Below are 27,839 nucleotides of genomic sequence, written 5' to 3'. Positions count from 1 at the left end.
TACACTTGTTTGTATAATGTAAAAAGGAATAAAGATATTTAAAAAAAAAAAAAAAAGAAGTCAATTTGAGAGATTTAGATTGTATTCACATACCCTGCTTTAGGAGTGAGGTTCATTATTCTACAGTATGCAGAAATCTAACCTGTTTGGAGACCTACAAGACATTGTGTGCATCCCATTGTCCCATACCTGCTTAGCTTGTTTCCAAGACTCTTCCCATTGCTTTATTGTGCTACCGGCATCGTCTAGTTCCTGACGCAGTCTTACCAGCTCAGCACCGCTCTGTCCTGAGAGAAATGCTGGTGAAGTACTGGGCGATAAACTGCCAGACACAAAATGCTCCCATATACTGCTATTCATCCCGTTCAAACCTATTTAGAAAAAAAGGAAGAGAAAGCTGTGAAACTGATGGCAAATAGGTAGGTCCCGCTGTAATCCTTTCTCTGAACTGAAAATGTGGGCTTATTATTTTGGAATCTTATAAAAAAACCGACTTCAACTCATGATATTTATATTAAAAAAATAAAATAAAAATAGCACTGCAATTCAATTACCAATACCCCGAACTATTCCTAAATATCTTGTTTCCTTTTCATTACACCACTGTGAACAAAGCGCTTATTTTATTAAAGTAAGCCTCCTTCAGAATTATCACTAACTTAAGCTATTTACCCATTTCAAAACAGCAAATAACTTAAACATAATAATTTAGAAGCCACTTTTCAAAGGAGATACCTGCCAGATCTCTGGAGAGAAGGCCCTAAACCTGTCCTTTCCAAAATTGATCAGTGGATAAATTTAGTCATTCCATCTACCTCCTCACCAAAATTTAATCTTTGGGCCGAGCGGCAGCAGAGAAGATATTATTCTATATGATTTGTCTGTTTTAATATTGTGATATTTTTGTAAGCCGCCTAGGTATAGGCGGGTAAGAAATTTATAAATAAATGTTTAGATTAAGCTGCAGACATAAATGTTAGAGCATGAAGTGTGCAACCAAACCAAAGGAATTGACCCTGAGATATCCACAGAGAAGAAATCAAAAAACACTGTGGAGTGACGATGTTCCTAAAATGGACTTTATTGAAAATTAAAAGTTCCACAAGTCAGTGTAACCAATCCACATAGAAATAAAATGATCCACATTAAAAAAAACCTTGAGGACCTAATCTTCCGAGAGCATGGGGCTCAACAAGGTCCGTGTTTACATTACATTACATTACATTAGGGATTTCTATTCCGCCATTACCTTGCGGTTCAAGGCGGATTACAAAAGGTTAATTTAAAAACAGAGTTACAATGATTAGCTAGAGAGGTAGGTTGTAGATCTTATAGACATTTAGCGGGTTGTTGAGGGTGAGGTGGTTTGTAGTAGAGTTGATAGGTGGTCAAAGTGGAGGTTCTTTTGTTATTATTAGTGCAGTAATGGGTAGATCGAGCGTCAGTTTTAGTGTTACTAAGAGGTCGTGATGTTATTGCTGCTTCAGGAATTTCTTGAAAAGTGTGGTCTTTATTTCCTTTCTGAATGTCCTATAGTCTGGGGTGGTCATCAGAAGGTTGGAGATTTGGTTGTCCAGTCTTGCGGCTTGAGTGGCTAGTAGGCCGTCGTGTAGTCTTGTTCTTTTTACTTCCTTGATTGGGGGGGGTATGAATGGGGAGTGCATTTTTCTGTGTCTGGTAGTGGGTCCCTGATAATCCTAAGGTAGTAGATACTTGGAATAAACAATCCAAAAAGTACAAACGTGTGGAACTCCGCAGAGAATGTGCATTTGATTGCAGTACTTTTTGGATTGTTTATTCCAAGTATCTACTACCTTAGGATTATCAGGGACCCCTGAAGAAGACTATCTTGTCGAAACACGGACCTTGTTGGGCCCCATGCTCTCGGAAGATTAGGTCCTCAAGGTTTTTTTAAATGTGAATCGTTTTATTTCTATGTGGATTGGTTACACTGACTTGTGGAACTTTTAATTTTCAATAAAGTTCATTTCAGGAACATCATCACTCCACAGTGTTTTTTTAGTTTCTTCTAGTGCATTAAGTATGCACATATATTATAAAAGAACATGCAAACTTTGCAATACCACTTGTATTCTGCCCCACCACAACCCTACACGTGTGTCACATAACAGGATGCACTGTTTTGTCACTATGTGCAATTTTATGCATGCAACTCCTGAGATAATTTTATAAAATTCATTCTGCTTGCAGAAAAATGAAATTCAATAAGGAACAAGCAACTAATGTTTATACATACATGCCAACCTTCTATCAAGCCATCTGTTTTTACCTAATGAACCATGTGATGCCGATGATCCCAGAAAGTTGTTATCTGATTGACTTAAGTGTCCTTGGCTCTGATGAAGAAAATGTGATGATAGGCTAACTGGCGGTGAGGGAGAGGCAGAATGAAAAGAAGTTGAACTTCCTAAAGAGCCAGGAATATTTACAGGAGCAGAACTTTGTAGTAAACTTCCCCCTGGACAAAAGAGTATGGAGAGAGAGAGAGAAAAAGGAAGAAGGTGGAACAAGGAGAAAAATATTTTAGTACAATAATAACCTCAAGAAAGGTACAGTCTTATTCCACTGAAATCACATCTGCCTTCAGTTTTTAATTAATGTAATATAACCCCAATGGTAAATATTTTTCTTTTCACAGAGAAAATTTTGGTCTTAACCTTCTAATTTTCTTTCCTTGAATCCAACTCCTCCACTTTCCACACCTTTTTGTTTTATTTTTGAATTTTGATGTACTTATTAACTTACCATGCCCCTCCTTCCATCTTGTCTCCAATACATCAGGCAGTCTGTCATGCTCCCTCCTTTATTATTTTTTTTAATTCTTATTTTAATTTTACGATTTGTTATACTTTTAATTTTAAACTTTTTAGATTGATTCCATTGTAAACCGTTTAGGTATCAGTTTGATAAATGGTATATCAAAGAATAAAGAAACTTGGAATCCAGAATATAGTGGTTATGCCTGTCAGCCAGCAGATGGAAAGAGAGACCTAAGAGCCGTGAGCGTTACACTAAGTGGTTCCACATAGCCACAGCTCAGCAATATTCCTGTAACAAATCATAAATATCGGTAGATTCTGCAAGGAAATAAACCCCACACTAAAAACTGTAGAAGAAAATTCAGGACTCCATAGAAGTAGTTGTTTCCTCGGGGAAACCTTAAAGAGCCTTCAGCAACTCCTCAGGCTGTAAGACAAAAAAGAGACAGGCTGTCCATGATTACTGGTCCTTACCATAGGAAGTTTCAGGCTTTCCTCTATCTGGTGAAACAGGTCTTGGAAGCTACATCTGCTAATTATGCAACCATAGCTGCTGCTTAGGAAAAAACCGAGACCGCTACAGATTTGGCCAAGGTCCTGATGAGATCAAATAAAGCAGCAGTCACAAAGGTGGGTCTCTTCTTCCTTTGGGTCCTTGGCCTCCAATGCACACTGTGCCTGCTGAATCCAGCATAACATACCCTAGACATGTACTGTAAGCACCACACACACACATACAATGCCCTGTAAAACTAAAGCTGCCTGTTTGAGGATATCCTTCATAACTATTCCATCCTCCAACGGGATAGATGTCTTTTTGGTGACTACCATCAATAAAGCACGTACTTCTGGTAACTTAACTTTTCCTTTCCTTAGGAAATAAAGGGTAAAGCTTACCCTTCGCTCTTTTCATGCAAAAACTAGCCTCTGAAATGCCATAATGAGGATTTGAATAGCAGGAAGGCTAGGAAAAGCTCTAATGTGTTTACATATCCCTTCAAGGATGAGATCTTCAAAGGTTGCTGCCTCCTATGCAACAGGCATCATAATACTCAAAGCTTCCAACATCTAAGAAATCATCCCCTTTAGCTTTTTTCTCCAGAAAAGCTGAACAACTATAAGGCCATCTCCTTCCATCACTGGAAGGTTGTCTTCTTCCAAACGATCCAATAAGGGGAGTCCTCACTCCAAACTGCTCATCATGCTCCAATGGCTTGCTCCAACATCTTCAGAAAGAAAAAGACAGAATGAGATAGTCTAAAAGCCCAGACTGGCTCGGAGCTTAGTGCTGAACTCTTTCTAACCAGTTTCTCCCGTATTCTTTTCTTAGCTGTCCGGATATGAATGGACACCCCGGTGCATCGAAGGGAGGATGGAAGGTATGATTAGTGGTATGGCTGTTGGTATGCATGGATTCTGTGGGGGGAAGGGTATGGGACTTAAGTAGGGAGGGTTGTTCGGGTTTCTGGGGGGCCTCAGGGTTTGAACAGTTGGAGGGTATAAGAACACAGCCTTCTGCTGTTTGCTTTGGCTTGTTTTGTGTTGGGAGGGGAATGGGCATGGGAGTGGGAGCATGTTGGGAGGGGTTTGGGGTTTGTGGGGATTGGATCATGGGGGGGGGGTGAAAAGAGAAAATGCTGTAATTGTTGAATCGTTTTTGATTGCTTTTATTTGTTGTGTTTTACCTGCTGTTTCGTGATGTTCAACAATAAAAAATGATTTCAAGCCCAGACTGTTCCCCGAGACTTTCTGCTAATGCTCCCATTATTTCCTCCCTTGTGAAAGGCCCATGCAGCTAGAGAAACACAAAGCTATGGAATGAGGGAGGAAGACTGCACCACTCCTGGCACAAAATCAATTAAGGCAGGATTGGCAGTGTCTACTTCTACTGGGCACACGCACACTTCTAACTCTGAGTCTGACACTGCTCCCCTTGATATGCTCAGAGAACTTAAGTAACCTTCAAGTAAAGCAACTTGGCACCACTCCTGACACCTGCCCAAACTACCTCCAAGCAGCTTGCCCACTATTCATGTAAATAAAATGGGAGGTTTAACTTAGGAGCAACTTCCTTACCCTTTCAGAAGTCCAAAAAAAAAAAAAAAGAGGGACCTTTAAAGTTTCAAAAATTTATTTTTTTAATGATGTGAACAGGAGCTCTAATAAACCCTACAATGTCCCACTGGCTGAGGAGGGACCTAGACTCCTCCAGGTAGCCCCCAAGGAATGGATGTCCTGAATTCTTCTTCATGCATTTAAGCTCAATTGGGTACCCAGTTCTCCAACTGGGGGCAAGAGCTACCTCACCAGCCAGGCCAGAGCTGAAAGGAATACTAATCGCCATTTGTTGGAGACAGAGAATACCAGCTCTTAGGTCTCGGTCTTTATCTACTGGCTGATGGGTATAACCCATATGTTCTGGACTGATCCAATTATGACAAAAAGGAAGATATTCTTTTCTAATAACTACATATATATATACCATTGCAAAGAAAGAAGTGATTTTTTTTTTTTTTATATTATTTTTTATTTTCAAATTTTACAGAAAGTGTACAACATGTTAAAATACAATTGATGAATATAATAACACTTTTATGTCTAATACATTATGTTCTAAATATATTTTTATTCCCTATCCCTCCCCCCACCCTTCTATTACTTTTCATTCATACATTACATATTGTATAATATATTATAACATTTTTTGTAGAAATTATTTTCATTACCCCCCCTCTATGTGTGTCATAAAAAAGATATTTAAAAGAAGAAAAGAAGAAAAATCCTACTATTTATTCATTGCAGTATTTTGTCAATGGCCCCCATATTTTTATAAATTTAGTATATGTCCCTCTTTGTATTGCTATTGTTCTTTCCATTTTAAATATATGACATATTGTATTCCACCAAAATGTATAATTTAGGTTGTTATAATTCTTCCAGTTATTGGTTATATGCTGAATGGCAACCCCTGTCATGATTAATAAAAGTTTGTTATTTTCTGGTGAAATTTGACTTTTTTTTCTCATCATCATTCCAAATAACACTGTATCATATGATATTGCTATATGATTTTCCATCAATTTATTAATTTGTGGCCAAATTGAATTCCAAAAACTTTTAATGTAGGGACAATGATACAGTAAGTGATCTAAAGTCCCTGGTTCCAGATTACAGTGCCAGCATTTATTTGACTTAGAACTGTCTAATTTTTGCAAACGTGTAGGGGTCCAAAAAGCTCTATGTAATAAAAAGAACCAAGTTTGTCTCATAGATGCTGACACTGTACATCCCATTCTCCAAGACCAAATTAGTGGCCATTGAGATGCATTAATCTGATGTCCAATCTCAATGCTCCAAATATCTCTTAGACCATTTTTTGGTTTTTTATTCAAATATCCAGATATTAATTTATACCACAATGCGGCTTGATGTCCTAGGAAGTCTGCTTGAAAACATAAGAACTTTAAACTATATTGATTATTTAATGTTTTCCATTCAGGGAACCCAACCTGAATGGCCTGCTTCAATTGCAACCATTTAAAACTTTGTGTTTTATTAAGACCAAATCTATGTTGCAATTGTGAAAAATCCAGCAGTTTACCTTCTGAAATAACATCTTCTAGAGATCTAATGCCTGCAATAATCCAGTTCTTCCAAAGGATTTGAGCTCCGCCAATTTTGATCTTGGAGTTTATCCATATAGATTGATTAGTTGATTTGTTTATTGGGATAGGTGTTAATTTATCAATAAACCTCAACGTTTTCCAAGTATCCATTAATATTTTATTTTCTCTGTATCTTCTAGGTATGTTAATACTTGGCAGATGAACTAAATTTAGGGGAAACATAAGGCGCCATTCCAAATATAACCAATCCGGTGCATTATCCATAAGTTCTGGGAGGATCCAATACATACCCTGACGTAGAATATAGGCTTGATGGTACCTATAGAAATTTGGAAAATTTACCCCTCCCTCCTTAATTGATTTTTGCAAAGTTACTAAAGCTATTCTAGGTGTTTTACCAAGCCAAAGAAATTTTGTTAAAATGCTATTAAGCTTTTTATAAAAGGACCCCTGAAAATAAATAGGTATCATACTCATTTGGTAGCAAACTACAGGTAACATCATCATTTTAATAGTTTGAACTCTTCCCCACCAAGAAATATGTAATGGGTTCCATTGCTCACATAACTCCGTAACTTTTTTTAATACATATTTTTCATTCTCTTTTACAGTATCTTCAATTGTATTTTTAACTTGAATGCCAAGATATTTAAATCCTTCTTCTTTCCATATGAATGGAAAAGTGTCAAATAATCCTTTTACACAATGAATATTTAAAGGTATAATTTCAGATTTATTCCAATTAATTTTATAACCTGAAAATTTGCCAAACTTATCTATTAATTCCAATAAAGAAGATAAGGTAGACTCTGGATTTCTCAAATAAAGTAAAATATCATCAGCATAAGCCGAAATTTTATATTCCATATCTGAATATGGAATACCTTGTATCTCCCTCGTTTGCTGTATTGCTAACAATAAGGGTTCTAATACAACATCAAATAACAAAGGAGATAAAGGACAACCTTGTCTAACTCCCCTCTGCAATTGAAAACCATCAGATATCTTATTATTAATATTTAGTCTTGCAATCGGGAAGCTATACAATGTTTTTATCATTTGTATAAATCCAGAACCTATACCAAATCATTCTAAAGCCTGATACATAAAATTCCATTCTACCCTATCAAATGCTTTTTCAGCATCTAATGAAACTGTAAAAGCCGGTTCATCCATTTTTTTTGATAAGTTTAACATGTGAAACAATAATCTAGAGTTATTAGAGGAATGTCTTTTAGCAACGAAACCCGTTTGATGCATATCTATAATATGTGGGAGAGCTTTGGCTAATCTCAAAGCCAAAATTTTCGCCAAAAGTTTATTATCAACATTTATCAAAGATATAGGCCTGTAGTTTGAAACCAAAGTAGGATCTTTATTTGGCTTAGGCAAAACAATTATTATTGATTCAGCCATAGTACCTTTAATATTCCCTTTTATAAGTTGTGTCTGATATAAATTTAGTAAATGTGGGGAAAGGATATTTTGAAATGTTTTATAAAATTCTACTGTATAACCATCACCACCTGGAGCGGATCCAACTCTAAGAGATCTCAATGCTGTTTCTAATTCTTTTAATTATATAGGTTCATCTAAACTCCGTTTTATATGATCAGGAACCTTAGGTCCATTAATTAAATCTAAAAAATTTTTTCCATCTTTTTGTTTCTCCAAATAAGGCTTGGAAGAATATAGGTCCTTATAAAATTTTAAAAATTGTTTTAATATTATATTTGTTTGATTTGTTATTGTACCATTATCATCTTTTATTCCATTAATATTAGTTCTTCTTTTTTTTGCTTTAAGATAATTTGCCAATAATTTCCCCGCCTTATTAGAATTTCCATAATACATTGTTTGCTTGGAAAACAAATCTCTTCTTATCATTTTTGAAGTTAATTCATTATATTTACCTTTTGCTTTCAAAAGAGCTTGCAAAACTTCATATTCCCATTTACTTATCAATTTAGCTTCTAATATTTTTATTTCTTTTTCTAATTCTATATATTGTATTTTAATCTGTTTCCTAATAAAAGCTGAATATGATATAATATTACCCCTCATAGTTGCTTTAAATGCATCCCATACATTCTCAATAGATGTATCCTCCACTAAATTTATTTGAAAGAAATCATTAATTTGTGTTTTAAAATTTTCCAAAAATTTGTCATCCACAAGCAATGCATTATCAAATCTCCAAAGAGGTCTACCATTCTCTAATTGATCTAATTGTAATTCTATCCATACTCCCGCATGATCCGAAATAATAATAGGATCTATGGAAGCTTTAATCACCTGTTGCACTTTATTTGTTGAAACAAAAATATAATCTATTCTTGAAAATGATTTATGAACCTGTGAACAAAATGAAAATTCCTGATCATTAAAATGAAGAATACGCCATATATCTTTCAAATCACATGATTGAACCAAATTATCTAAACCTAAAGATTTTATACTTTTACCTGGTTTTTTATCCAATAATGGATCCATTACAGCATTAAAATCTCCAGCCACCACTAAATTAGAAGCAGCCAGTGGTAATAACATATTCTGTAACTTTTTAAAAAATTCTGATTGATTCAAATTAGGGGCATATATATTAAACAACGTCAGGGCATCATTTCCCATACCTATATCAATATGTATCCATCTTCCATGTGGATCTGAATTTTTTACCTTAATCTTGGCCATACATTTTTTATTTATAAGAATTGCTACCCCTGCTTTTTTACCCTCTGCTGGAAGAAAGAAGTGATTTTAATATATGTACTGTATTAATCATTTTGGTCCACAGCTGGATTCTATTATTGATCCTTCTTGACTCAGGTGTCTAAAGATTTACCTCAGCTCTGCTCTCCAAATGATGAGGTATTTATTTTTTATTTATTTATTCAATTTTCTATACTGTTCTCCCAGAAAGCTCAGAACGGTTAACATTAATTTGTTCAGGTACTCAAGCATTTTTCCCTGCCTGTCCCGGTGGGCTCACAATCTACCTAATGTACCTGAGGCAATGGGGGGATTAAGTGACTTACCCAGGGTCACAAGGAGCAGCGTGGGTTTAAACCCACAACCCCAGGGTGCTGAGGCTGTAGCTTTAACCACTGTGCCACACATTCCCCAGGTAGACTGGCCAGGAGAACTAAGATGTTTTATACCAGAGATTCTTTTTTTTTTTTTTTAATCAATTATCTTTATTGAACAGAACAAAAATCAACACAGTTTGGAAAAGCAAAGCAATCCAAGTGAAAACATAGTAAAATAATCTATTGAACAAAAGATAACAATTTGAAATTTTCATCCTGCCCTCCACCCCCAGCATATCCCCTCCCCCCCTCCAAGAATCAGGTGTGCAGTAGTGGTAAATCAGGGTGTCACTGCCATTGTCAAGTGAGCCAAGGTACGGGCCAGGAAGCCCAGAGAGAGAACACAGGAAAAGATGTATTATATTACAAGTTAAAGTACAGTGGTGCCTCACACAACGAACTTAATTCGTTCCAGGAGCAAGTTTGTTATGCGAAAAGTTTGTTGTGTGAAACGCGTTTTCCCATAAGAATACATGTAAAACAAAATAATTCGTTCTGCAGCCCTGTTGTCCCATAAGAATACATGTAAAACAAAATAATTCGTTCTGCAGCCCTACATTTCCCTCCCTCCACCTCACCTTATATGCAGAGTTTGCCAGCTTTCTTTTTCACCCAGCCGCACGATTTCAAAAAGCTGTGCACGCGCAGCTGCTGGAGTTGATCAATGTTCTCCTCTCCTGCAACTTCCGGTTTCCGGTTGCGTCAGAGGAGAAGATTGAACAACAGAGCATGCGCGCATGTGCTGCTCTTTGAAAGTGTGTGGCTGGCCGAAAAAGAAAGCCGGAAAACTCGGTATCTAAGGTAAGGTGGAGGGAGATGATGGAACACTGCATTCAGACAGGAGGGTGCTGCTGTTCCCGGCTCACATTAGGAAGCGGCGAGAGTAGTTCCGCCCCCCCCCCGGGCCCCTCGGGCGACTTCGTTGTGTGAAACGAAGTTCGTTATAGGGAGCAAGACAAAAAGTTCGTTATGCGCAGCGTTCGCTGTGCGAGGCGTCCGTTATGCGAGGCACCACTGTAAGTAACTACGTGCTGCTGGGGTTAAAGTATTCCTAAAAAAAGGAGACCAGACATCCTGCAATTGTGGGCCAGCCCGGGATTCCATATGGATTAGGGCCACTCGCCAGTGCTGCAAAGATGGGAGTGACGCCTCCAACCAGCGCAATAAGATTATATCTGGGATTCTTAAACATTTTTGGTTCTGGCATCCTATTAAATGATTAATGAAACCTTCACATCCCCTTCTAAACCATGTGTCCGTTAACTAATACTAGCAGCTATATATGCTGCTGTTAGCTGCTAAAGGTGCTACCTGTTAATATGTTACTTTAGTACACAGTTAAACTACTAATAACTGTCCTAATAACTGACTTCACTGTCTAGAACAGGGGTGTCAAAGTCCCTCCTCGAGGACTGGAATCCAGTCAGGTTTTCAGGATTTCCCCAATGAATATGCATGAGATCTATTAGCTTACAATGAAAGCAGTGCATACAACTAGATCTGATAAATATTCATTGGGGAAATCCTGAAAACCCGACTGGATTCCGGCCCTCGAGGAGGCACTTTGAGACCCCTGGACTAGTGTGTGGTGCAGTGGTTGAAGCTACAGCCTCAACACCCTGGGGTTGTGGGTTCAAACCCCGCACTGCTCCTTGTGACCATGGGCAAGTCACTTAATCCTCCATAGCCCCAGGTAACGTTAGATAGATTGTGAGCCCACCGGGACAGATAGGGAAAATACTTGAGTACCTGATTGTAAAACCGCTTAGATAACCTTGATAGGCGGTATATAAAATCCTAATAAAACTTGAAACTTGAAACTTGAACATTTCAATAAATTGCCTCAGATTTCAAGGCCCTTCCCCACACTTCATTTGCCCTCTTTCCTTATCCCTTGGGAACGTAGGCACCACTGGTGAAGAATCCCTGCCCTAGTTCCTGCACATTAGTGGTTATACCTTTAAAATCACAGCCACAGAGGTACTGTTACTGACGGGGCACCATATTCTCTCCAGGGAAAGACAGAAAGATACCCTGAAGAAGCTCGTGTCACTGCTACGTGGTGTTGGAGGATCAGCTCTTTTTAGGGGTCTCTCCAAAACACTAACCCCCCCTCTTTCACAAAGATGCGCTAACCGATTAGCACGCCCTAATCGAATTAGTGCGCGCTAAACGCACATGCATGCATTAGCATTTCGCACGCACTAATCGGTTAGCGCACCTTAGTAAAAGAGGGCCTCAGTATATTATTATTAACCTAAAGTCAAATAGAATTTATTGAAAAATAAATATCAAACTTTTTAGTACTTATCAAGTCAAATCAGATCTTAGTATTGTCACAAGGGGTAGCTCATACACCGCTTGAGTTCAGTAATCTGCCACTAGGGTATCAACTGGTTAAAGAAATCCAGATTATCCCAGCTCCAGAGAATACGCTCTCTTAGCTGAGGACTTTTCCGTTATGATACAAAACACTCTGTCTTTAATCACTTTCAAATTAAAACAACAATATATGCTTTTCTTCAATTTACTCTAAATAAAGAACTACCAACTTAATCTCACATATTTGCAATTCATCAATTTCCCAAACTTTTCTAATGGTTCGCAGTGATAACCCTTCTTCCCTTTCCTTGTAGCCACTCCCTCTCTTTTACCAAACTCTCTTCAGAGGGTGTTGTCCTGCCCAATTTCTAATCTCTAATCCAAGCCAGGTTTTACTCTTCATAACATTAGCATTACTGCACATTCCAAAACATTTAGAATATAGATTTTCCTTTTCTTACTGTGTCTGACTCCTGTCTGGGCTCCCTTCTGAGCTTGGAGATTCCCTTTAGGCCTTCCCTATATTGCCCACCACAACTGGAGCCATCTAAACATTACCACACTATTTTAAAACCAAAAGGGCATAGTCAATTGTTTAGGGGGGGGCAAGAATTTCCTCAGAGATTGCGGTCCGTGGCCCAGGTCCAGATGCGCAGAGCCTCCAAGCAAAGGGGACGAGATCCGGTGCCGCCTTGCTTGTTTATGTAGTACATGGCGACTTGATTGTCTGTGCACATGAGAAGGACTTGAGGGCAGAGAAGATGTTGGAAAGCCTTGAGGGCGTAGAACATGGCTCTGAGTTCCAGGAAATTTATGTGATGACGACGCTCCTGTGGGGTCCAAAGTCCCTGGGTGCGAAGATCTCCTAGGTGAGCTCCCCACGTGTAGGGGGACGCATCTGTGGTGATGATCATAGAGTGGGGGGGCAGATGAAAAAGTAGACCCCTGGAAAGATTTGAGGAGTTCAACCACCATTGGAGAGATCGCTGAAGAGATGATGTCACAGAGATGGGATGAGAAAGAAGATCCGTAGTCTGTGACCATTGGTTGGCGAGAGTCCACTGAGGTGTGCGAAGGTGGAGACGTGCCAGAGGAAGGACATGCACCGTCGAGGCCATGTGACCCAGGAGGACCATCATCTGTCGGGCAGGAATGGAGGGATGCGTGAGCACCTGACGACAGAGGTGGAGCAGGGTCCGCTGACGATCGGAGGGGAGAAAAGCCCTCATTAGTGTGGTGTCCAGAACTGCTCCAATGAATTGAAGTCGTTGGGTGGGAAGCAGATGCGACTTGGGGTAGTTGATCTCGAACCCCAGGAGGTGGAGGAGAGAGATGGTGTGATGAGTAGCCTGTAGCACAAGTTGAGGTGAAGGTGCTTTCACCAACCAATCGTCCAAGTAGGGGAACACCTGGAGGTTGTGAGACCTGAGGAAGGCCGCTACCACTATAAGGCACTTGGTGAAGACCCTGGGTGAGGAAGCGAGGCCGAACGGTAGCACCTTGTACTGATAGTGGTGGTGCAGCACCTGGAACCGCAGGTAGCGGCGAGAATTCTGATTGATGGAGATGTGAGTGTAGGCCTCTTTGAGGTCCAGGGAACATAGCCAGTCGTGTTGAGAAAGAAGAGGGTAGAGCGTGGCAAGGGAGAGCATTCTGAACTTCTCCTTGACCAGACACTTGTTGAGGTCCCTGAGATCGAGAATGGGACGGAGGTCTCCCGTCTTTTTGGGTACCAGGAAGTAGCGGGAGTAGAATCCCTGACCCCTTTGATCTGGAGGTACTTCTTCGATGGCATTGAGAAGGAGGAGGGATTGAACCTCCCTCAGGAGGAGGGGGGTTTGAGATGAGTGCGAAGCAGACTCTACGGGAAGGTTGTCCGGTGGAAGAGTCTGGAAGTTGAGAGAGTAGCCGTGGCGGATGATGTTGAGGACCCACTGGTCCGACGTGATGACTTCCCAACGGCTGGAGAAAATGGTGAGACGACCCCCGATAGGCTGTGGAAGAGGCAGTGAGGGTGGATGACTGGCTATGCCCTGGAGAGAAGAGTCAAAAGGGCTGAGATTGTTTAGCAGGCTGAGAAGGCTTAGAGGGTTGAGTGGCCTGAGATCGAGCCTGAGCATGGTGCTGCTGCTGACGGGGTCGGCGAGATTGTTGGGGAGGCGGATTGAGTGGCCTGGCTGAGAACCTCCGCTGGTAAGATGATTGAGGCCGATAGGGTCGGGCAGGCGGAGCCTTCTTTTTCGGCTTGATCAGGGTGTCCCACCTGGTCTCATGGGCCGAGAGTTTCTGGGTGGTGGAATCCAGTGACTCTCCAAAGAGTTCATCCCCGAGACAGGGGGCATTGGCCAAACGATCCTGGTGGTTGATGTCCAGGTCGGAGACTCTGAGCCAGGCTAAGCGACGCATGGCTACGGCCATGGCAGAGGCCCGAGAGGTGAGCTCAAAGGAGTCGTATATTGAGCGGACCATATATTTGCGCATTTGGAGAAGACCAGAGATGTGTTGTTGGAATAGCGGGACCTTGCGCTCAGGCAGGTACTTCTGGAGGGCAGACAGTTGCTGGACCAAGTGTTTCAGATAGAAAGAAAAATGGAAGGAATAGTTGTTTGCCCTGTTGGCAAGCATGGCATTCTGGTAAAGCCTCTTGCCAAACTTGTCCATGGTCTTACCTTCCCTGCCAGGAGGGGTAGAGGCATAAACACTGGAGCCCTGAGTCTTTTTTAAGGTGGATTCCACCAGAAGGGACTCATGGGGCAATTGAGATTTGTCGAATCCAGGAATAGGGATGACACGGTAAAGGTTGTCCAGTTTACGGGGGGCTCCTGGTACCGTGAGGGGATTTTCCAAGTTTTTGTAGAACGTTTCCCGTAGGATGTCATGCACGGGAAGCTTGAGGAACTCCTTAGGAGGTTGTTCAAAGTCTAAAGCCTCTAGAAAGGCTTGAGACTTTTTTGAGTCAGATTCTAGAGGAAGAGACAGGGCAGCAGACATTTCTCTCAGAAATTTAGAAAATGAGGACTGCTCTGGTTTAGAGGTGGCATCGGGTGCCGATGGTTCCTCATCAGATGAGGAGGGATCCTCCTCGGTACCGAGAGGAGTTTCCTCCCATAAGTCAGGGTCCCTGACCTCTGGTGCATGTCGAGACACCGGGGTGGAGGGCGCGGTGTGGCGGGTCTTGGACAAAGACTTTCCAGAGCGCACCGAAACGGTACCAGGGGAGGACGATCGGCGTCGATCTCGGTCCCGAGAAGAATGCCGTACCGCCTGGTGCCGAGGAGGATCCAATGTGGCCTGAGAATGAACCACCGGATCGCCATGAAGTTGTTGGGCCGAAAGGATCGGCATGGAGGTGTTCACCGGTACCGAAGGGGTGGACACCGGGGGCTCGGTACGGGGCTCGGGCCGGTCTGGTACCGGAAGGAGCGGTGCCAGGATAGTGGGCAGCAGTTGTTCAAGTTGTTTCTTCAACTGCTCCTGGAGTTGAGCCTTTAAGATGGCCGAGATACGGTCATCTAGGGGTGGCATCGGAACCGCTTTCTTTTTCTTCGGTTCCTTTGATGCCGCTCCACGCCCCGGCGATGAGGAAGCCGATGACGAGGCACTCACCGAGATCGGGGCGGAGCGTTTGCGGGACCGGTGCGATGCCGGTAGGGACGGTGTCGCCACCGTAGCTGGAGGGCGCTCGAGGGAAGAGGAAGGCTTCTTAGCCGGCTTACCTGGCGCCAGCGACGCCGATGTGGGGTCGGCCGGTGTCGAGGTCGACGGTGCCGATTTTTGAGGTACCGCCGTTGAAGGTGAGGAGTCCATCGCCGACTCGGTGCCGAAGAGAAGAGTTTGTTGAATTCTTCGGTTTTTAAGGGTTCTCTTTTGGAGAGTGGCACAGCGGGTGCAGGAGTCCGCCCGATGCTCCGGACCCAGACACTGTAAACACCAATTGTGTGGGTCAGTTATGGAGATCGGGCGTGCACACCGCTGGCACTTCTTAAAACCGACCTGCGGGGGCATGAAGGGGAAGATAGCCTCCGCAAAATCGAAGCCCGAGGCCTGTATAGTGGCAACAGGCCCCGCCGGGGCAAAAACGAAAGAAAAAGCAAAGTTTTTTTTTTTTTTTTGCAAATCAAAGAAAAATAAACCCGAAGGTAAGTGGAGAAAAAATAAGGAAAAAAGCGCGAGCGGGAAGGCAAAAAAGTGGTTTCAACGGCCGTTGAAAAAACACACGCGTCTTCTTCGCTCCGCGGAAACGAAGAAACTGGGGACCACGCACTCCTCCGTCGGGCGGGAAGGCACTCGCGCACGCGCGGTGCGGCCAACTAGAAACTTCTAGTTAAAAAGGTCCGTACCGAGGGCTCCGTCGGTGACGTCACCCATGTGTTAAGAATATGCTGCCTGCTTGTCCTGGGATAACTGGAGCCATCTAAACATTACCACACTATTTTAAAACCAAAAGGGCATAGTCAATTGTTTAGGGGGGGGCAAGAATTTCCTCAGCCCCCCATCCCCTCTGCACCCCCCTCCAACATACCTTTGCTGACAGGGATGCTCAAGCCCAGCCTGGGCTACCTGAGTAGCAGGAGGTTGGCAGGCTGCTTTGGCCTCCGATGCCCAGCACTTCCGCACACGCTCAGTTCAAATATGTGATCTGAGCATGTGTGGAAATGTTGCATCAGAACATAAGAATTGCCGCTGCTGGTCCATCGTGCCCAGCAGTCCGCTCACGCGGCGGCCCTTCAAAGACCAGCGCACTAACTGAGACTAGCCCTACCTGCGTACGTTCCGGTTCAGCAAGAACTTGTTTAACTTTGTCTTGAATCCCTGGAGGGTGTTTTCCCCTATGACAGACTCCAGAAGAGCGTTCCAGTTTTCTACCACTCTCTGGGTGAAGAAAACGAGCCCTGCGGCACCCCACTGGTGATGCTCTTCCAGTCCAAGTATTGTCCATTTACCCCCACTCTCTGTTTCCTATTCTCCAGCCAGTTTTTAATCCACGTGAGTATTTCACCCTCGATTCCATGGCTCGCAATTTTCCGAAGTAGTCAAACGCCTTCTGAAAATCCAGATATACAATGTCAACCGGGTCGCCCTTGTCTATCTGCTTTTTTACACCCTCAAAGAAGTGCAGCATATTTGTCAAACAAGATCTGCCTTTGCTGAAACCGTGCTGGCTGGTCCTCATCAGACCGTGTCCGTCAAGGTGATCAATGATGCAGTCCTTTATCAGTGCCTCTACCATCTTTCCCGGTACTGATGTCAGACTCACCGGTCTGTAGTTTCTCAGGTCTCCCCTCAAACCCTTTTTGAAGATCAGCGTAACATTCGCCACCTTCTAGTCCTCCGGAATCTTTCCAGATTTGATCAACAGATTGGCTTTTAGCTGAAGCAGTTCAGCTATAGTCCACTTTCAGTTCCTTGATGACCATCGGATGGATACAATCCGGTCCCGGGGATTTATCACTCTTAAGCCTAGCAATTTGCCTGCATACCTCTTCTAGACTGACCGTTAACCCTGTCAGTTTCCCATTTTCGCTTCCAGCATATAGCCTGATGAGTTCTGGTATGCTGTGTATATTCTCTTCGGTAAATACAGAAGCAAAAAATGTGTTCAGTCTGTCGGCGATTGCTTTGTCCTCCTTTAGCACTCCCTTTATTCCTTGGTCATCCAACGGTCCTACCGCTTCCTTCGCAGGTCGTTTCCCCTTAATATATAGAAAGAACGGCTTGAAGTTTTTCGCTTCCTTAGCTATTTTTTCCTCGTAGTCTCTTTTGGCCCCTTTTACCGCCTTATGGCAGCTGCGTTGATGCTGTTTGTGCTTATTCCAGTTTTCGTCAGTTTTTGACCTTTTCCATTCCTTAAACAAAGTTTTTTTGTCTCTGATCGCTTCCTCTACAGTGAGCCACGCTGGTTTTTTGTTCTTTTTTTTCTTCTTCACCCTGATGATTTGCTGCTGCTCAGGCAGAGTGCGCTGGGATCCAGCAGGGAAACTCTTTGGCTGAAGAGGTTAGAGCACTCCCACCAGCCATGTACCAGCTGCCACAGTGTTGGAGGGGGCCTGGTTCTGAAGTGTGGGGGTGCCCAGGCTACTGAGGCCTCCTTCCCCATGGCTATGCTACTCTTACAATGCAGGAGAAATCCTAGTCATTACCCCCTTCTGGATTTGTTTTCTTGCATAAATCGATGCAGCCTTTCCCTTGCTTCAGTACATTTCCTTGTCAGTACCTTCTCCACTTTGGGTATCAGATTCCCTTGCTTCCTTCTCCCTCAGCCCCTGAGGACTTCCTATCCTGCCTTTGGATGTTAAGCCCGGAAGCTCTGCCTTCCCCCCGTCCCCCTCCTGTGAAGCCCTCAATTATACATAGTGGAGGCAGTTGTTTCCTGCACTGGTCATTATTTTATTTATTTAATTTTCTATACAGTGTTCCCTCATGAATTCACGGTTGGCGAATTGCAGACTCATTCATTCGCGGTCTTCTCTGACTGCCTCTTCCTGTAGTAAAGTTGGGCTACACCAATAAGGAGCTGCGTGTAAAAGCAGCTCCTGATTGGTGTAGCTCGACTTTACTACAGGAAGATGCAGTCGGAGCAGACCGCGAGTGATTTTCTTCACCTGCCGGCACTACAGCTGCCTTCTCCTACCTCTCCAGCTGCCCTCTCCTGCCTCCCCTGCCTTTTGACAGGCGAAAAACTGCATTTGCGGTTTTTCAAAATTCATGGGGGTTCCTGGAACGGAACCCCCTGTACCATTTTCCCAGGAGAGCTCAAAACGGTTTACATGAGTTTATTCAGGTACTCAACCATGTTTTCCCTGTCTGTTCCGGTGGGCTCACAATCTATCTAATGTACCTGGGACAATGGGGGGATTAAGTGACTTGCCCAGGGTCATAAGGAGCAGTGTGGGTATGAACACACAACCTCAGGGTGCTGAGGCTGTAGCTTTAACCACTGCGCCACTCTAGAAATCAAAATGTAGTAAAAGTGAGCCAAGTAATGGACAGTCAAGTCATTGTGACATCACTGATGAGGTTGGCTCTTAGGCATTGGTGGAATGAGGCATTATGATGTCACAATATCAGCTCTGGTTATCAGAGGCTGAAGTTTTTCATACTATTTATTTATTCAGTTTTCTTTACTGTTCTCCCAGGGGAGCTCAGAACCGTTTACATGGATTTATTCAGGTACGCAAGTGTTTTTCCCTGTCTGTTCCAGTGGGCTCACACTCTGGAGCAATGTGGGTCACAAGGAGCAGCGTGGGTTTGAACCCACAACCCCAGGGTGCTGAGGCTGTAGCTTTAACCACTGCACCACACTCTCTCACATTACCGCACTATCTGCTATCTAAGAGGGAGGGAGAGTATCCTGTTTCCAACCAAAGTCATTCCACATCATAAGCACCTGACAAGATCCTAAAAGTAGATAGCTCACCACCATTTGCACTATTGAAATGATGTGTAGTAGTAGTAGTAGTAGTAATACTTCTTTTAGCTATGAAATTGATAATAATGAGATTGCAAGACTTTTTACATGTTACCCTTCAAATATGAAATACATTGCCTAGGGAAACACATCTGGGACAAGAATAACATAAAAATATACATACACAAACACTTTACAACCTATAATCAGACAACATAAATACGTAAACATCAGACACAAATCCCAGTTTAAAAATAGTTAAACTTTGTAGGTTTATTTAAAACTTGTAGATTTAAAAAAAACAAAAAACCACAAAACAAGTTGTAATTAAATAAGGCAGGTGCCAAGTACTCAAGTCTATGAAATTTAACTGCTTTTAAACTGGGGTTTGTTTCTGATGTTTAGATATTCCTAGGGTCTGATTATATTTTTAAGTTTCTGCTATGCATGCTTTTACAGTATTACATATGTTTTGTAATAAAATATCATAACATATGCTTATTATTATAGTACACCTTACACGGTGATCTGTGTCTGCACTTACCTATCATGATGCCACTTGGGGGGGGGACTGAGCTGCTGTCAAATGACTTCTCCAATGCTGCTACCCCAAACTCATTGAGGTCCAGGTCATCTAGGGCAGACTCTACCAGAGAGGGATGGAGACTCATTAAACTTAGAAGCAGGGAGGTAAAAAACATTAACTGATATAATAAAAGGACTCCCACAAGTATTGGTGTAATAAGAGGGGGCGGACTGCCCCAGGCGCTGTCTTCGCCAGGGACGCAGGTGCCTCTCCTCCTCTCTACCCTCCCCAACCCCCCTGCATACCTTTTGAAATGTTCGCTGGCGCAAGGAACATCTTCCACTTGTTGCTCATGCAGGCCTTGGCTCCCTTCTGATGTCACTTCCTGGTTGCGGGACCAGGATGTGGCATCAGAAGCGGGCTGAGGTCAGCATGAGCAGCAAGTGGAAGATGCTGTTCACACCAGCAAACATTTTAAGAGGTAAGCAGTGATAAGATCAGCGGGGGGTGCTCAAGTGGCAGGGAAGAGTTGGAGGGGCTCATGGCGCGGCAATGCAGGGCGCCACCGTCCCGGGCCTCAATCTCCCTCGCTATGCCACTGCCCACAAGCATACACAAGTGACACATAGGCTAAGCACAACTATACAAGCTAACCTACGACTTATTCAATTTTCCCTGCCCTACCACCAGCAATCTTCACTGCTTTATGAACAATTTAATATGCAAAAAAGCATACTGAAAGCTTAAGTTACCTATGACAGATTCCACGGTGTCGCTAGTTGGGTAGAAGGGAAGTGCATTGGCATTCATGCCTGGTATATTGCTGGTGCCAGCGGGGCTTGGGGGAGTTGCTGCCAGGCTGGAGGTTATACTGGAGGAAATACTGGAAGTCAGTGGGCTGCCCACAGGAAGAATCCCTAACATGTCCTGAAAGCAAGGAAAATACAGTCATCAGTGCTGGTCTGCTCTTATGACATCAGAAGACATTTTACTCATTCTGTTCTTCCCTGAGGAAGGAAGGGTCAGCTCCCAAAAGCTGGGCAAGAAATATTTTTAATCCAATTAAAAAGCATTATTTTTCTTTGGTTTGTTAACCTTTATTTCAATGGTTTATTACTCAATTTATCTCCGAAAATCCAATGCCTTAACTTTTACAGTTATAAAAAGCATTTTTACTATCTGAACAAAACCTCCAAAAGAAGTTTTGTCAGCCGAAAGCCTGAAGATATAATGCCGTTGTACAGGTCCATGGCGAGACCTCATCTGGAGTACTGTGTTCAGTATTGGAGGCCACATTATCAAAGGGATGTGAAGAGAATGGAATCGGTTCAACGAATGGCCACTAAGATGGTCTCAGGACTCAAGGATCTCCCATATGAAGAACGTCTAAGCAGGCTGCTGTTATATTCTCTCGAGGAACGCAGAGAGAGGGGAGACATGATAGAGACGTTCAAATATCTACCAGGCCATGCTGAGATGGAAGAAGATATCTTTTTCCTTACAGGTCCCACGGCAACAAGAGGGCATCCGCTCAAACTCAAGAGTAGGAGACTTCATGGCGACATCAGGAAGTACTTCTTCACCGAAAGGGTGGTTGATTGTTGGAATGGTCTTCCACGTCAGGTAGTCGAAGCCAGCAACATGCTCGACTTCAAGAGACGATGCGATAAGCATGTGGGTTCACTCCTGGAAAATGCTTAGGGGAGGGTTCTTTTTTAAGGTGGTTCTTTGAGTGGGCAGACTTGTTGGGCCGTCGGCCCTTTTCTGCCGTCATACTCTATGTATTCTATGTAAAACTCTGTATACCTAGAATATGGTTATTAAGGATTGAACTCCACTTATTCAGCATTCTGTCAGAAAACAATCCACTTCCAAAAAGACAATTTCAAGATCATTCTTTATAGCTACACATGTACAGATCAATTCTTGATAATTCTTAATTATTCAGGTTCAAATTAGCCCAGCATGTATGAATTTTGCCTGCAGATCTCTCCCTGTCTCCTTACCTTCAATTGCTGCCCTACTCTGAGCTCTCTGAGTCTCATGGTCTCAAGTATCTCAAGACCTACATTAAAGGATTACACTGTGCCTTGGTGATAAAACAAAAAAAAGCAAAAATTAACCAAAGTTCTATGCAACTGCTTTGTGACTTCCAGGTCAGATTTACTCAGTCTACTCACGTCTTGATATTATTTTTTAAAGTATCGTTAACCCTGTTCAAGAGGACAAGATGTGTTAATATATGAAGAAACAAGAACCAAAAACTGAATGGCACAGAAGCTGCTAGACCTTTAAATCATGACTGTCTTTAGTGTACGTAAAGAACATAAGAAGTGCCATCTCCGGATCAGACCTTCGGTCTATCAAGTCCGGCGATCCGCACACACACACTAACAACCAAGATATATAAGGGAAGAAATATAAAAGAAAAAGAGAAGAAAAACCCATCAAACTAAAGGCAAGGGTATAGCCTGTTTTCAAATTTTAGGGGTTAACATATTCCTCCCACCTCCTCCGCCCTGTGCACACTGAACATACCTTTGCTTGAGAGGATGCCAAACAAAAAAAAAAAATAGAGTTCCCAAACCAGACCCCTCCTTCTGGCATACTTCTTTAATGAACATCAGTGGCATGGCTCCAGCTGCCGACTCCAGGACTCACCGAGCATTCTCAGTTCTTGTACGAACTGAGCATGTGCAAGAAGTTGTGACATCGACCACTAGAGGCATGCTGCTGACTTCTCCACTAAAGATGCCATGCAAAGAGGGGGGTGGCTCGGGAACTGTATTTCTTTGGTCAGTAGGACTTCAGCATCCTTGCCAGACATTTAAAGGGCATCACTTGAAATTGATAATGAGCACATAGTATCGCTAAATGCAAGAAGCTCTCTTGAGGATACCAAATCTGGATGTGAAAATAAGCCTCTCCGAGGTCTAGATGGGTGAGACACTTGCCCTGAGGCCATCACAGTTTCCATTCTGAAATAAGTCTCTCAGTGCCTGGTTTACATGTTTGCGATCCAGGATAGGCGAAGCAACAAGAAAAGGGAATCAAAGTACACACCCAAGAGTAGACTTGGTTTGATACGTATGAGGATGCTGAAGAGTTTAGGAGAAGCGCAAGTTAACATTTTTTCTCTTCGGGCTTGTGAGGATATTTTAGAGAGAGTTCATATAATCGGTTTCATTTGACCATCTGACTAATAAAGTTGTATGCCCTGTGTCAGGTCATTTAATAAAGTGAACTCCACTATTCCAATCTGCGAGGCCCTTGGTACTTTTTCTAGTCTGAGATCCAGGATAGGTCTGAAGGAGATTTTCATCTTTTTTTGTGATTCCCAAGAAGGATTATCTTCCTAGGCATCAATATGATCTGGGAACCAGTTTTATTGCTCCCAAATCCAGAAGGCCTTTAAGGTGACTTGTATAGCTTACTTTTTGGTCTGTGCCCTGTAAGAAAAGTCCAAGAAGAAATTTGTAAGGGAGAGGGAAAACTCTAGTTTGTAACCAAATATGATGATCTCTAGAACCCACTGATCAAAGGTTAAATGGGTCAACCCATCATAAAACCTCAATAGGCATCTGCCTATCAAGCTATCCAAGGAGTGGTCCTACACCTCACCACTGGAAACTGTGGACAGCACTGGAAGATCAAGAGGACCGACTTAGGTTTATTTTGTCCCCTTGAAAAAAAAAAAGAGATTGCCTTTGCTGGTATCGGGGCCTTGGAAAGGAAGTAGGACATCCTGGTCTATTATGGTTGGAACTAGTCTTATAGCCCATTACATTAACAGGTGCTAGAATATATGTGTGTATGTCTGTCTTTATTTCTTTCTCTCTCCTTAGCCGCTTTCTGTATTTCTGTCTTTCTTTCTTTCTGTCTCTTTTTCCTCGGCTGTCCACCACCACCCCTTGCCTGCTCCCCCTGTCCATTCTCCCTTCCTTTTACCTCCCCTGTGTCCACCACCACCCCTTCACTGCTCCCCTTATCCAGCAGCAGCTCTTCTCCCTTTGTTTTACCTCCCCCCCTGTCCAGCAGCACCTCTTTCCTGATCCCCCTGTCCAGCAGTAGGCCTCCCTTCCTTTTTCTTCTCCCCCTGTCCATCAGCACCTCTTCCCCTGTCCATCAGCACCTCTTTCCTGCTCCCCCTATCCAGCAGTAGGCTTCCCTTCCTTTTTCTTCACCCCCTGTCCATCAGCACCTCTTTCCTGCTCCCCCTGTCCAGCAGTAGGCCTCCCTTCCTTTTTATTCCCTTCTGTCCAGCAGCACCTCTTTCCTGCTCCCCCTGTCCAGCAGTAGGCCTCCCTTCCTTTTTCTTCCCCCCCCTGTCCATCAGCACCTCTTCCCCTGTCCAGCAGCACCTCTTTCCTGATCTCCCTGTCCAGCAGTAGGCCTCCCTTCCTTTTTCTTCTCCCCCTGTCCATCAGCACCTCTTCCCCTGTCCAGCAGCACCGCTTTCCTGCTCCCCCTGTCCAGCAGTAGGCCTCCCTTCCTTTTTCTTCCCCTCCTGTCCAGCAGCACCTCTTTCCTGCTTCCCCTGTCCAGCAGTAGGCCTCCCTTTCTTTTTCTTCCCCCCCTGTCCAGCAACACCTCTTTCCTGCTCCCCCTGTCCAGCAGTAGGCCTCCCTTCCTTTTTCTTCCCCCCCCTGTCCATCAGCACCTCTTCCCCTGTCCAGCAGCACCTCTTTCCTGATCCCCCTGTCCAGCAGTAGGCCTCCCTTCCTTTTTCTTCACCCCCCTGTCCATCAGCACCTCTTCCCCTGTCCAGAAGCACCTCTTTCCTGCTCCCCCTGTCTAGCAGTAGGCTTCCCTTCCTTTTTCTTCGCCCCCCTGTCCATCAGCACCCTTTCCCCTGTCCAGCAGCACCTCTTTCCTGCTCCCCCTGTCCAGCAGTAGGCCTCCCTTCCTTTTTCCTCCCCTCCTGTCCAGCAGCACCTCTTTCCTGCTCCCCCTGTCCAGCAGTAGGTCTCCCTTCCTTTTTCTGCCCCCCCTGTCCATCAGCATCTCTTCCCCTGTCCAGCAGCACCCTTTACCTCCGTTCGCTTCTGCCTTCTGCCGACAGCCGCCGTGGCCTGCAGGCGCCAACAGCCCCATGCGCGTGCCTGAAGCTGACAGCCGCCTTGGTAACGTTTCCGCCATCCCTGCCACCACCGCTGCTTGAGAGGCCCATGGGACGGAAGGCGGTCAGCGTATCTGGGGCTCGGGAGGAGGAGTCCTGGTGTCGCGCATGCGCACTCCTGCCAACCACTGACCTACAGATCAGGGAACACGTGGTAAGATTGCGCATGCGCGCTTAGCATTTTATTATTATAGATTATGAAATTGCTATCAGGCCTGAGAAGAACAGAAGAATGCTTTAAGCTTATCTTCTGGTAAATGTTGAAGCTTAGAGTCCTCACCAATCAATCTACCCCTAAAAGGTAGTTTAGTAAGTTTGGGATTTTGAAGATACATTTGCAGCGCAATTTGCAGCATAAAAGGTGTCTCACAGAAACCGCCAAAGTCATTTCCTTCACAAAAGCCCTGAGCAAATTATATAGATTGTTGATAACAGGCTACGCCCATTTCCAAAGTGTGCAGATCAAAAGTAGGTTGGATTCTGAATTCACAGAAGGACCACTAGCTTGCTGGATTAAAAGGAGACAAGCCCTAGGAAAATAAGATCCACAGACCATAGCCTGAACATACAAAGAAGCTATCTCAAAATATAATTTTAGGGAGGCTTCAATTTTGCAGTACTAAACATCTTTGAGAATTGTGCCATCTTCAACTGAACAGTTGTGTTTTCTGTAATCACTGTCACCAAAGAATCCATTGTAAGCAGTCTAAATTTGTCTAACTCTTCAGGAAAGAGTGGAAGAGCTTAGACAAGATATAAGTCACTTTAAGACTGGCATCATGGGTGTTCCATTGCACAGAAATCAATTCCTGCATAGACTCATGAATTGGAAAGGCTTTAGGGACCTTTTTGATTCCTGATATAATAGGCTCTGACATAGAAGAGGAAGCCTAACTTTATAAAAGAAGATATATTGAAAATTTCTAATGCTCTTGTGATTAAGGTAGAAAGCTTTTCCTTGTGAAACAGCCTAGCCACTGAGAGATTATCTCCTTCATCACTAGGAAGCTCTTAGGGACCCTCCCTTTTGAAGACTCATTCAAGGTTTCTCTGAGAAGACACTGAACAGGTAGAAATACCTGAAATCTCTTCCCCTCTTTTTTAAGGAGGAAGGAGCCAGACACAGGAGAAGGAAGGGACCTAGCATCACTAGGTATATCCCCAAAAAGGCTAACTGGACCAGGAATAAGAATCTAGAGAAAAATCCAGGAGCTGCACAGGAAGCCATCTTCCATCTGCTGGAGACTGAGAAATACAGAATAAGAACAGCTGCACAATGACTCTTATAGCAGAACTCAATTTTGTATTCTCTATCTCCACCTGCTGGCAGATGGGAATAACTTAAGTTCTGGACTGATCTGTTGAAGACTTCAAGGAAATTAATAATTCTACATAATTAGAGGCTTCTCAATTGGACAATGTGGAGCATGAATTTGTAAATCGTAATATGTATTCTTACATGTATCCCTCGAGAGTGAAAAATTAAACCAGGAAATAGTTGTAGACCCAGAGAAGCTAAGGCAGGGGTGGGTAACTCCGGTCCTCGAGGGCCGGAATCCAATCGGGTTTTCAGGATTTCACCAATGAATTTGCATTGAAAGCAGTGCATATTAGTGCTGCCCAATTCGCGATTCGAATCGGTTCATCGATTCACTTCGGGTGAATCGATTCAAATCTATTTAAATTTTTAAAAAATTGGCTTCCCGATTCGGACCCTCTCTCCTCGCCCTCTAAAGCAGGAGTGGCAGCGCTGCTCTTGCTGGCCAGCCGCTGCCGCATCTGCTTTAGAGGGTAGGAAGGAGGGTCAGTCGGGAAGTGCTGCTGAAAGCTTCCCCCCTGGCCTCCCCAAAGGACTGCACATCGCATCACATACCCCCCCCCCCGGGAAGGCCTCCGTGTTCCCTCTGGCCTCCCCGCAGCATTTACCTTATAGCTGCAGCCTGCAGCAAAGATCGCGGTTACAGCGGTAAACTTGCTTTCAGCTGTTTCTTCTGCCCCGATCCTGCCTCTGACGTCAGAGGAGGGGCGGTACTGCAGCAGCCAGAGGGAACACTGAGGCCTTCCCGGGGGGGGAGGTGCGCAGTCCTTCTGGGGGGGGGCAGGTCTTCAGGGGGTGGGACAGGCCTTGCGAGGGTGCAGGCCTTCAAGGAGGGAACAGGCCTTTAAGGGTGGAACAGGCCTTTAAGGGGGGTGCAGACCTTTAAAAGTGGGTGACATGCCTTCAAGGGGGGACAGGCAGGCTTTTAAGGGGGGACAGACAGGCTTTTAAGGGGGGACAGGTCTCAAAGGGGGGGACAGGACAGGGATGGTGGCATAGGCCTTCAGGGATGACAGGCAGGCCTTCAGGGATGGGGGAACAGGCCTTCAGGGGGGGTGCAGGACTTCAGGGGGGACAGACCTTCAGGGGAGGGGGGCCCTAGTGTAGAAGTACACGGAGGAAGGAAGGGGGGTTCAAAGAGACGTACATATGCCAGACTTTGGTGGGGGGAAGAAATAACGGATCTAAAAATAGAGGAGAGGGAGAGAGATGACGGACAATGGGATTTAGGGAGGGAAGAAACAGAAAGGGAGAGAAGTTGGACACAAGGGATGGTGTGGAGGAGGGGATAGAGATACTGGATAGGAGGGTAGTTGGGAAAAGAAAGGGAAAGATGATGGACCCTGGGGTGGTGGGAAAGGAGGGAGAGATGCTGGATGAAAGGATAGTTAAGAAAAGGTGGATCTGTGGATGGAGACGAAAAAAAAAAAGAAAGATGCCAGACCTCCGGGGGAGGGAAGGGAAACGGAAGGGGAGGACAAAGATGGCAGATGGATAGTTAGAACAGAGAAAGAAGAAAGAAGGAGACCCTGGCAAGCAAGTTATCAGAAGACAACCAGAGCCTGGGACCAACAAGATTTGAATAATGACCAGACAACAGAAGGTAGAAAAACTAATTTTATGTTCCATTTTGTGATTACAATATGTCAGA

General features: G+C 43.8%; 1 protein-coding gene across 2 annotated transcripts in view; it reads right to left on the bottom strand.

Annotated features, from left to right (window-relative positions):
• UNK (unk zinc finger) overlaps positions 1 to 27,839 on the bottom strand; it is a 125,159-nt gene that overhangs the window by 11,800 nt on the left and 85,520 nt on the right. For both annotated transcript variants that reach the window (XM_033960639.1, XM_033960640.1), the window contains 4 exons: positions 20,504 to 20,678; positions 19,770 to 19,871; positions 2,291 to 2,479; positions 190 to 371 (listed from right to left, as the gene is read on the bottom strand). In XM_033960639.1, the coding sequence (XP_033816530.1) occupies positions 190 to 371; positions 2,291 to 2,479; positions 19,770 to 19,871; positions 20,504 to 20,678 (648 nt within the window). The remainder of the gene's footprint in view (positions 1 to 189; positions 372 to 2,290; positions 2,480 to 19,769; positions 19,872 to 20,503; positions 20,679 to 27,839) is intronic.

This window comes from Geotrypetes seraphini, chromosome 10, assembly GCF_902459505.1.
Source record: "Geotrypetes seraphini chromosome 10, aGeoSer1.1, whole genome shotgun sequence".
NCBI classification, from domain to species: domain Eukaryota; kingdom Metazoa; phylum Chordata; class Amphibia; order Gymnophiona; family Dermophiidae; genus Geotrypetes; species Geotrypetes seraphini.
Note: the sequence above shows the minus strand (reverse complement) of the source record. Positions and strands in the feature narration are given on the sequence as shown.